General features: G+C 48.4%; 1 protein-coding gene across 1 annotated transcript; it reads right to left on the bottom strand.

The window, feature by feature from the left end:
• Nucleotides 1–1294: 1294 nt before the first annotated feature.
• Nucleotides 1295–10828, bottom strand: EIF3J (eukaryotic translation initiation factor 3 subunit J). The gene is made up of 8 exons (XM_088452817.1): nucleotides 10693–10828; nucleotides 7535–7632; nucleotides 5414–5468; nucleotides 4267–4358; nucleotides 4068–4182; nucleotides 3365–3523; nucleotides 3149–3222; nucleotides 1295–2380 (listed from the first exon to the last, which is right to left on the bottom strand). The coding sequence occupies exons 1-8, from the start codon at nucleotides 10712–10714 to the stop codon at nucleotides 2249–2251; spliced, it is 747 nt and encodes a 248-aa protein (XP_088308943.1). The 5' UTR covers nucleotides 10715–10828; the 3' UTR covers nucleotides 1295–2248.
• Nucleotides 10829–11612: the final 784 nt, after the last annotated feature.

The raw sequence follows: 11612 nt of genomic DNA on the forward strand, positions 1-11612 counted from the left end.
TAGTGCAGTGACTACCCGCTACCTAACCACTGGGGATGGGAGAACCAATGGCACCATCGCACTCTGGTTCCTGTTACACATTTGACGCACAGCGCCAGATATTTTACTTATAAATGTAACACTTATAATGTCGGGCACTGCAGTGACTAGAGTCAATGTCCAGAATATTAAAACATGCTCCAAGAGAGTGAAGGGCACAAGCTTCCAGTTAAATCAGACACAAATTCCAAACTTTAACCATGTGTCCCGCAAGAAACAAAATAGGAACATAACTGACACCCATTCATTAGGCTTTTTCCCGCATTGGGTATAGCTGAAATGGTTTCTTGCACTACATTTCTTAAGTTTTTGTTATACATTTGTATTTGGCTTGCACCAAGTTCATATAGCCCTGTTGTGTTTGCCGATTTAAAATAGATTAGTCCTCCAGACATCATTAACATCTCATAACATTTTATTTTGTTAACTGTTGAAATCTATAACCTCCTTTATGCCACTTCTAAAAAAGGCACCAAATGCCATAAAATATTGAGTCAAGCAATCGCATTTACTGCTCCACATTCTACAGCAGGTATATACACACACAAACCATGGTTTATTAATGTCTTCATGTACCATTGTGAGAAAAATATTTTCTCTGCTGCTTGATACCACCATTCGAGGTCACAATGTACTTTTTTGTCTATATTCTGAAAACAACTATAGAGCATAAACACGTCTCAGGAACGGCAGTAATGTGGTCATGTGATCCGGCTACCCTGAAGAAAACACACTGATGCAGCCGGGTTTGCAGATTCAGGCAAGTACAAAATAAACTTTATTAGGGCATTTGTTTTCAACATTATTTAAAAACTCCACAAAAGCATTGCATTATACTTTCAACCCTCTCTAATCCAACAGTGCCTAATACTTTAGCAACTGACCACATGTGGGCAAATGGGCTATGACACTGTGGCAAACAGACACTGCTTCAGTGCAGTCTTAGGCATCACAGCACACATTAAACTGGTCTGATGTGGTGAGCATGTACATTTGTCACAGCTAGTCTGGTTAGCATAGATTTTAGTGGTTGGACAATGCTGCTGCTGTAGATGGTAGGGTTGAAGAATGTGATGCTTGGCAAGTCATTTGGGGCAAACATTCCACACTTGCCCATGAACGCACTACATCCCATCAACAGGCTGTGCTCCCATAAGCTATTGTCTAATACCGCTCTATAAAAAAAAAAAAAAAAAAAAAAAGTATATAAACAATAGCACCCTATAAAACTGCATGAAAAAACACAGCAGCCACCTTGTCACAAGGATGAGTTTATTAAATTAGTTGTTTTCTAAAACAAACATTGCAGTCTCATTGTTAATATAACAATTCTCCCATAGCAGGACCTGCTAGCAAAGCATCATCCATTAAGTGAGCAGAATTGACATTTAAGAGAAAGGGTAAGACCCTGCACCACTGAGCAAGAGTCCAAAAGCATCTAACCAACCTTAAAACCACGCCAACACTCGACCATTAAATAAATATCAAGCCGCCCAAGGGGGAAAAAAAACAAACAAACAAACAAAAAAAAATTAAAGACCAATTGATTTGTGATCTTTCAGAAAGGACATTGCACGAATAATGCAGGCTTCACTTTAGCAATTTAAGTCTCTTCTCCAATAGATAACCCCCAAATTCTGAAGAATCAGTGCTTGTGTGTTTCATGGTTGCACAGTTTAAGAAAATCCTGTGTGGTTTAAGTCTATATATTAGTGTATGAAAAAAAAAGAAGAAAAAAAGTTGAGAAGTGTGAAGAGAGTCTCCGCACAAGCCAGAGCTTATACCAGTACTTGGCTATGTAACAACCATGTAAAAGACTAATGTGGCAAGAGGGTAGCAGCATCATATGGTCAGAAATTCTGTAGGGCTGGAGAAGTGGACCTTGACAGATCAACGCTGCCTAAAGATACTCTCTCATGTGTGGTAGGTCAATGGGCAGGAAGTACAGTCCACTCTGTTTGCAACATGGCACAGCTACACACGCATGCCACAAGCAGAGAGGACCAGATTGCAGGCCAGGAGATATAGTGCACGAGCAAGTTATGTAGGGTGTGAAGTGGGCATTATTAACCCTGTTGTATCCAGATTTCACCCACCCTGGCAATCGGGCAAGATGAAAGGGATGAATTCTTTGACTGTAGCATTTGGCAGAGTCCTCAAGGGTGAAGAGGACACTCACATTCAGAGCCATGAGCATTAAAAGCAAGTGTCACATGAAATCCTCAAACTCTCGTCCATATCCCTCATCGATGCCCCCATAATCAGCCAGATCGTCTTTCATGTTGGCCTTAAAGCCTCCACCAGGAACCCCTCCTTTCTTCTTTTTCTTGGATTTATTTTGCTAGATTTAAAACAAAAAATAAAACAGATTAACCCAGGAACACACTTGGGGTAGATCTTTCCCCCACACACTTACCCATAAGACTATTGTACAGAACAAACTTCCAATGACATAAGGCTAGAGGCCCTGCTATATTGCCAATTTGGTAACTGTACATTGCAAATTAGACAATGGCTTATCACATGAACTTAGCATTACTTTGGCAAAATTCATATTGCTCCAATATGTAAACTCATTCAGTCTAAAGGTCAAAATCATATGTATAGTTGTATGTAAGGGATGTATGTCTGTAGAGCTTAATTTCTAGAGAATTAACATCAACTTGCAACTTGAGTGCAACGTCTCCATGATTGGAAATAAAGAGGCCCGATGTGGAATTAAACACAAAATGGCTGTAGATGTTCCCACAATGCATGCACGAGAAAATAGAAATGGATACAAATCTCTATGAATCCAGTACTTGACAGGGCACACTTATGTTGACATCAAAGTCTATATAGACCAGTGCTGCATTAACAAGCTCTCACTGAACTTGGCCTACACGAGACCGCCCTGTTCCACATCCTCTGTTGGAAGTATCGATTCCACAGACATGTGACCATGCACTGCCCATTCTTGCATACGCTTTGTTACAGAACAATGAGCTAACACCCAAGATAGCTTCCGGTGTATGTTCACTCAACATCAACATCGCTATGTCCCCCATACAGATAATGGAAATCGGTCTAGAAGTGCAGGACTTAATCCCCCACTGGTGGCCAGTCTCACCTTCTCTTGTTTCTGCTTCTCACTGCAGAGAACTGATAGGGTATTTGAGATCTTCTTCAGGTCTTCAACTTCCACTGGAAGACATGTTATCTAATTAACACAAACTTTCCAGTACAAAATTACATATGTGGAATATTGGATGTGGAAACACACCATATAAATAGACGAGCAAGGAGTTTTAGGTTTTTTTGCGACTGTATTAGGCCCACTACTCACATGAAATACAGACATCTCGTAATAGTGCTTCTAGGAAGACTGCGTAATGTATAGATTTCTCATACTGCGTGATCTTCTCCTTCAGCTGCTTCCCAAATTCTGCAAAGTCATTTCTTGAGGATGGATTCATGGCATCAATGCCGGTAACTGTGACCTCACCTGTGAGGGGAGTATGGCGGTAAGTCTAAGAGTCACTACTAAACCAGTATATTTCATGGTTGAGCCACATCTTGATAAAAAACTTTAATAGTGTTCCCGCTAGGCTATTTTAGCAGGGAACCGCGCCCTGCCAGATTTTAAAAACGCACCCCCCCTTATGCAGCTACCCCGCTGAATCAGCCTACCGCGTGCCGTCCCAGGCTGCATCAATTTATCACCGGGTGAAGTGATGCCATATGCTTGCACCTGGCATCTGCTCACACTGCAGGGAGAGCTTGGGTGCAGCCCAGCATCTCAGTGAGTGCTGAGCATGCACCCAAAGTGATGTAAAGGAAAAGCGTCTAAAAGACATGCCCACTTCTCGGGCACGGGACGAAAGTGTCCTTTTGCCAGCACCCTGCCCCCGTGCTCCTTAGAATGAACACTATTTAGACGATATAAATAAGAGTAAGGTACAATAAAGTAGGAGAGGGTATTTTATCTGTAACCTCTAAATCCGTAATATCTATTCAGTGTTCTTCCCCAGGAAACAGAAACTATTTACCAAAAGCTTCTTTTGCCAGCTCCAGGTCGGATTCCTCTTGTAACTGCTTGAGGCGCAGTTTTTCTGCCAGCTGTTCCTCCGCTGACAATTCTACAGTCTCCTCAGGCTCCTCCAACTGTAAAGAGAACAGAGACTTTATGCAGGACTAAAATGTACCCATTGGAAATCAAGCCCTCCATGCCCACTTCAGGTAACACACCCTTTTTTTCAGTTCCTCCTGTTTCTTCTTCTGAAGCATTTCTTTTTGTTTGATTTTATCAACCAATTTCTTCTTATCTGGAACTTTCTGTTCTAAAAAGCAGAAGGAAGATCAAGAAAATCAAAATAAGCTACTTGCTATTGAGTCCACGGATACCAGCAGTCATCAGTCTTCCATTGTAAAGTCGGTAATCATACTTCTTTAGTCTATCCTTCAACAATATGAGGTGCTCTTCCCACTGTATTGCTCATTAAGGCCCGTATTCAATTAGAAGCGAAAAGTCAGTTGCCGGACTTTGCCGACATCGCTGGTTTCAGATGCAATAAAGTATCGCGCGCGTCCCCGCGTATACCCGTATTCAATTTGAAATCGGCAAAAATGGGACCCGGCGAAACAAAAACAGGTGAAAACTCCTGTTGTTTTTTGGGGAAATCCGCCTGACACCCCCCAAAAGATGCTCTGCTGAAGGTATTTGGGGTCTTTGAATGGTCTCAATCGGCGCCATTTAGCGTCTTTGGGACAGGGGTGAAGAATAGCATTTAGGAAAAATTTTGGGGGAAAATAAGTGTTCCCATCAAATTTGGGGTACATGAAAATGGGTGCAAGTATATTTTAAAGTTGCTATAGTAAAGCAATAAAAAGCGCCAAAAACGCACCTTCAGCAAACACCTGCAATCAAAAATACACCTCCCCCATAGGCTTTTTTTCAGCTAGTTTTTGATTTTGTACACCCACTTTGATTTTTTTTTCACCCATTTTTTCAAAGTGCTTTTTTGGTGTATCCTTTGTGGGGTTTTTGACGCACTTATCGTCATGTCCAAAGGGTGCAGGATGGTTCCCGCAACATTGCACCCCAAAACCCCAATTCCGCACATTTTTATTCATAGGCGAAACTTTTTCGCCTATTACATTTCATTGTGTTATCGCGTCGGCAAAAAGACAATTGAATACGGGGATAAGTTGAAACCGGCGAAAATTACGTCATCGGTGAAAATGTATCGCCGGAACAGACTTTTTGCTTCTAATTGAATACGGCCCTAAATTGGTTACCACCATCTAATCCAGTGTCAGTGGTCTACAGACAAGTGCCTGCTGATCAGCCAACCCCCCCCATGTCTACTTTACCACAATATTCCCTATTCCTTACCTATCTTCTGAGGCTCTTGTTTGTTTTCTGCATCCTCCTCATCATCCCAATTGTCCTAAAGAGAGAGACAGTTATTTACTGGCGTATTGACAAGGCACACTAAAAGCACTTTAAACACTGGTACGACTGTTAAACTGAAGTCACTGAACCATCACCCAATGAGAAAATCGAAGGGTGTAACTTTATATTTTGATCCACTATTTGGTGATCAGAACACTCCACATGTGGGAGTTAGAACCTTCTTGAATTGTCTGACTGTACCAGAATTTTGTAGGAGACCGTATTTGAATAGTGAACATATTCAACCAATGCATTTGTACAGCAACAAATAAAAACGTATATTATATAAATATCAGTGATCGCCTTAACACATATACAGGTGTGTTGGTAGCAGCACATGGGATAGGCAGAGTACTAATGAAGGCCCCGATTTAGAATTAGTGCAAACTGCACTTTTTGAGCAAATCATGTAGCACTGCAGGAAAGGTGTGCAAAGGCTTTTTTTTTTTTGTTACCTATATTTTCATCTGACAGCATTTCCTGTTCTCGAAATCAAGAGGTTCATGATTGCTCTCTGCTTCCCCCTCCCCTGTTCAGTCCCTCTATCCCTTGCCGTGCTGCAATTGTGCACCGATAAACCCCTCATCTAGCATACTGTATTTATTGTACTTATACTATTTATAGAACGGTCTCATGGGTTTTACAGTTTACAACAGATCAATGTACATAGAGGGAGATTGTGACACACTGTACAGGATCAGTATTTAAACACTGTACAGCCCATACATTTTATTTTTTCTAGCAGCTACAAGGCATTATTCTTCACACTGCCAGGGCATCAATAGAAAAGACAACACATAAGTGTGGGGGGAGGGAACAAGTCATGTAAATGTAAGTTACACATTTGTACAGGAAGAGATGGGGGGCCGGGGTGGAGTGTTATTTTAATGTAAGTGTAGATAAAGGGGGTGTTGAGGTGCATAATTGAGGTATGGCATAAAAGGGGCATGTTGAAGACATGGTATAAAAGGGGAATGTGCAGAGGTCTGAGGGTCATTCAATGGGCATGTGGAGAGGTAAGTTATGATTGGACACAGAAAAAGTGAGTTATGAAATTCTTTTAAACGATGGGTCATTGGGCCCACATAATTATGAACTTGGCGCAATTACTGGTAAATTCTCTAGAGGCTGGTGAAGCCTATGCACTCCACACCGGACAGAAGAACCGATCTTTGCTGAGACCACTGGTCAGCAGAACGGATACATTTTAGCCAGTGATTTTCGTGATGTCACAATGTATGGATAACATCGATTTATGTATGAGGAGTGGACTATTACGGAAGGTAAACAGGTACTTCTCAGTGACCAATCATTGCGTGCCTCCTACTGCAATAAAGTGAGACGCTCAGTGATACAGAAAAAAAAGTTTAAAACAATTTCTTTAATAAAATAGATCATTCAAATGCATATCCAGTTCCCCTGCCATTACCCCAATTCTGCAGCATGAAGACGCTTAGCAGTAGTCATAAGAGCAGGCAAAGCTCAGAACGCACAGGCTATGTTTCTATGATAACCAAGAAACACTGTTGGGGTAGAGATCCAAAGCTAAAGAGGCCAAGTATATCAGCTATGCAAAAACAGCATGAATGACCAGGAGAAATGCCACGCAATTTAAAAACCTACCACATTTAAAATCTACATATAGCTTACATTTGGACACCTGCCACAAGTTTACGAATGTTAAAAATGCACATTAATAGTCTATGTCAGTGGTTCCCAAACTGTGCGCCGTGGCACCATGGTGTGCCTCGGGACACTTGCAGGGGTGCCTCAGGTTGGTTGTCCAGCACCAAATCAAATTATTTATGGTCAATGTAATGTAATTATGTGGACAAACCGAAGCTCAAACCTGTCCACAACCACATAACTGACCCTATGGATGACAGGTAAGCACAATTTACTTCACTTTACTACATTTTGTCTGAATTTCTCAATAACAAACGTTTGGCTTAGGGGTGCCATGAAAACAATGCTGATACTCTAGGGCACCGTGATTCAAAAAAGTTTGGGAACCTCTGGTCTATGTTAATTTTTTTTTTTTTAAACTCCATATTAACGCACCTTTACTTCATCCTCTTCGTCTTCTCCCTCCCATCGGTCTCTTACCGTCAATGTGCCAGTTTTTGGAATTGGCTCCTCTGGCTCAAAGTCATCTACCTCTGTGTAAATAGAAAAGTCATCAAGAACTGATTCAGGGGAAAAAAAAACAAAAAACTAGGTGATCATAGTATTATGGGAAGGGTGTCTCCCAATCAGTCTTACAAAAAGGGTCATTAGTCAATGTGATAAATGTAGACCACAAATGATCTGATAATGGAGAGTAGGGAGCCCGTTTTTTGGGTGGGTGTTGGGGGAGAGCAGGGAGACAGGACAACTCGGGGGGGTACTGCAGAAGGGGCCAGTCTGGGGGCACTACATAAGAGACCAGTCTGGGGGCGCTGCATAAGGGCAATGCTAAACTACAGGGGGCACTGTATAAAGGGCACTTTTGACTGAGAGCCAGTGGGGGAGCAGCCTGAGACTTGTCGGACTGGATTGGTAAGGGAGATACCCCTTTTCCCGGCGCGCATAATTTCGAAGGCCCCCGCCTGGCTACTTTTTGATGCAGGTGGGGGCAGGGAGACAGGAGGACATGGGGGGGGGGAGCAGGGAGACAGGAGAACTGGGGGGGGGGGGGGAGCAGGGAGACAGGAGAACTGGGGGGGGAGCAGGGAGACAGGAGAACTGGGGGGGGGGGGGAGCAGGGAGACAGGAGAACTGGGGGGGGGGGGGAGCAGGGAGACAGGAGAACTGGGGGGGGGGGGGGGGAGCAGGGAGACAGGAGAACTGGGGGGGGGGGGAGCAGGGAGACAGGAGAACTGGGGGGGGGGGGAGCAGGGAGACAGGAGAACTGGGGGGGGGGGGGAGCAGGGAGACAGGAGAACTGGGGGGGGGGGGAGCAGGGAGACAGGAGAACTGGGGGGGGGGGGAGCAGGGAGACAGGAGAACTGGGGGGGGGGGGAGCAGGGAGACAGGAGAACTGGGGGGGGGGGAGCAGGGAGACAGGAGAACTGGGGGGGGGGGAGCAGGGAGACAGGAGAACTGGGGGGGGGGGAGCAGGGAGACAGGAGAACTGGGGGGGGGGGAGCAGGGAGACAGGAGAACTGGGGGGGGGGGAGCAGGGAGACAGGAGAACTGGGGGGGGGGGAGCAGGGAGACAGGAGAACTGGGGGGGGGGGAGCAGGGAGACAGGAGAACTGGGGGGGGGGAGCAGGGAGACAGGAGAACTGGGGGGGGGGGGAGCAGGGAGACAGGAGAACTGGGGGGGGGGGAGCAGGGAGACAGGAGAACTGGGGGGGGGGAGCAGGGAGACAGGAGAACTGGGGGGGGGGAGCAGGGAGACAGGAGAACTGGGGGGGGGGAGCAGGGAGACAGGAGAACTTGGGGGGGGGGAGCAGGGAGACAGGAGAACTGGGGGGGGGGAGCAGGGAGACAGGAGAACTGGGGGGGGGGAGCAGGGAGACAGGAGAACTGGGGGGGGGGGGGAGCAGGGAGACAGGAGAACTGGGGGGGGGGGGGAGCAGGGAGACAGGAGAACTGGGGGGGGGGGGAGCAGGGAGACAGGAGAACTGGGGGGGGGGGAGCAGGGAGACAGGAGAACTGGGGGGGGGGGAGCAGGGAGACAGGAGAACTGGGGGGGGGGGAGCAGGGAGACAGGAGAACTGGGGGGGGGGAGCAGGGAGACAGGAGAACTGGGGGGGGGGAGCAGGGAGACAGGAGAACTGGGGGGGGGGGAGCAGGGAGACAGGAGAACTGGGGGGGGGGGGAGCAGGGAGACAGGAGAACTGGGGGGGGGGGGGAGCAGGGAGACAGGAGAACTGGGGGGGGGGAGCAGGGAGACAGGAGAACTGGGGGGGGGGAGCAGGGAGACAGGAGAACTGGGGGGGGAGCAGGGAGACAGGAGAACTGGGGGGGGGGAGCAGGGAGACAGGAGAACTGGGGGGGGGGAGCAGGGAGACAGGAGAACTGGGGGGGGGAGCAGGGAGACAGGAGAACTGGGGGGGGGAGCAGGGAGACAGGAGAACTGGGGGGGGAGCAGGGAGACAGGAGAACTGGGGGGGGAGCAGGGAGACAGGAGAACTGGGGGGGGGGGGGGAGCAGGGAGACAGGAGAACTGGGGGGGGGAGCAGGGAGACAGGAGAACTGGGGGGGGGAGCAGGGAGACAGGAGGTCTTGGGGGGGGAGCAGGGAGACAGGAGGTCTTGGGGGGGGAGCAGGGAGACAGGAGGTCTTGGGGGGGGAGCCAGGAGGTCTTGGGGGGGGAGCAGGGAGACAGGAGGTCTTGGGGGGGGAGCAGGGAGACAGGAGGTCTTGGGGGGGGGGAGCAGGGAGACAGGAGGTCTTGGGGGGGGGGGGAGCAGGGAGACAGGAGGTCTTGGGGGGGGGGGAGCAGGGAGACAGGAGGTCTTGGGGGGGGGGGAGCAGGGAGACAGGAGTTCTTGGGGGGGGGGAGCAGGGAGACAGGAGAACTGGGGGGGGGAGCAGGGAGACAGGAGGTCTTGGGGGGGGAGCAGGGAGACAGGAGGTCTTGGGGGGGGGGGAGCAGGGAGACAGGAGGTCTTGGGGGGGGGAGCAGGGAGACAGGAGGTCTTGGGGGGGGGAGCAGGGAGACAGGAGGTCTTGGGGGGGGGGGGAGCAGGGAGACAGGAGGTCTTGGGGGGGGGGGGAGCAGGGAGACAGGAGGTCTTGGGGGGGGGGGGAGCAGGGAGACAGGAGGACTTGGGGGGGCGGGAGCAGGGAGACAGGAGGACTTGGGGGGTGAGGGGGGAGAACGAATAAGTAGTAAGGGATGAGAATAAGTAGTGCGGGATGCGAGCAAAGAGACAGACTGGAGTGGAGGATTAAGCGGGGGCAGATCTAAATATGACATTTGAGATGAGGCAGGAAGCCCTGCACGGTGATAGGTGACTGATGACTCTCCGGCCCCGGGCAGCTGCTGGCCCCTCCACGTTACACACAAAGTTTGGTCCAGACATTTGGCGGCGAACGGCACCGGATGAGGAGCGGTGAGCTGGATACACCAGCTGGACACCCAACACTCAGCCATGCGGCCCTCCGGTACACGGTGGAGTTGAGGAGTACACGGCTGTTGACACGTGGCGGGGAGTAGTGGTTGGGAGGTAAGCGAGGATGCGGTCGGGGGTCATGATCGGAGGGGGGTCCCCGGTGCTCTCTCTCACCCCAGCTGTCGGTTTCTGCCATCTTGTTTCCCGCTGCCTCTCCGGCTCCGACACTGAATCACCGCGTCCAGCTGCGCGCGCAGCGCACTGAGTTCCCGAGCGGTACTCACCGGAAGGACGTCACCGGATGTCCGCCCGTCGCCATCTTAGTACCCCCAGCTCGAATATTGGTTCTTGGGGGAGGTGGTGACATTTTGGCCGCCATCTTTGAGGTAAACACGTGAGACGGTGATACACGTGTGTGTTTGCTGGGGAGAGTGTGACAGCCGATGTGTGTACTGTCTCTGTCACCGCCGGGGAATGGGGGCACAGAGCGTTCCCGACAGGACAGTTATTTGTTGTTTCCACAGGTATCACCAGACAGAGAGCTCAGGCCCAGCAAAGAGAGGACGTTCTGAGATGGGGCAGGAAGGATATTATCAAGTCTTGATACCAAAAACCCTGGGAAATGGAGATCTCAAAAATCCCTATTTTTTTCTCTGACATTTTTATTTATTTTCGGTTAGAGCAGTGCGGTAGATGCTTCTAAAGCTAAATTTAATTTCAAAATATACAAAACAGTAGCAAGCCCGCTGCCACACGCACGCAAATCCCTCCAATAACGCTTATTATTGCTTAAGTTACTACAGTGTTATTGAACCTATTGTCTCCTCCTTGCTCCTTGTCAGCTCCGCTTGCTGCCGATCAGTCCCCACTCCCAGACAAAACGTTCGAAGTCTCCAGGTCTGTTCCATGTGATGGTATAAGACATTTGGGTAAGTTTTAATATATACGGGCCTATTCATCATCGCTTAATTTATACAAAAGCAGGTGAAAATGCAAATTTTCACCTGCAATTGTAAAAATGAAGTTATCGGGCCATTCATCAAAAAGGTAAAGCAGGAGATATCACAGATAACTCCTACTTACCTTCCTTTGCG

The sequence above is a fragment of the Taudactylus pleione genome, unplaced genomic scaffold (genome assembly GCF_031769625.1).
Source record: "Taudactylus pleione unplaced genomic scaffold, aTauple2 ptg000556l, whole genome shotgun sequence".
NCBI classification, from domain to species: Eukaryota; Metazoa; Chordata; class Amphibia; order Anura; family Myobatrachidae; genus Taudactylus; species Taudactylus pleione.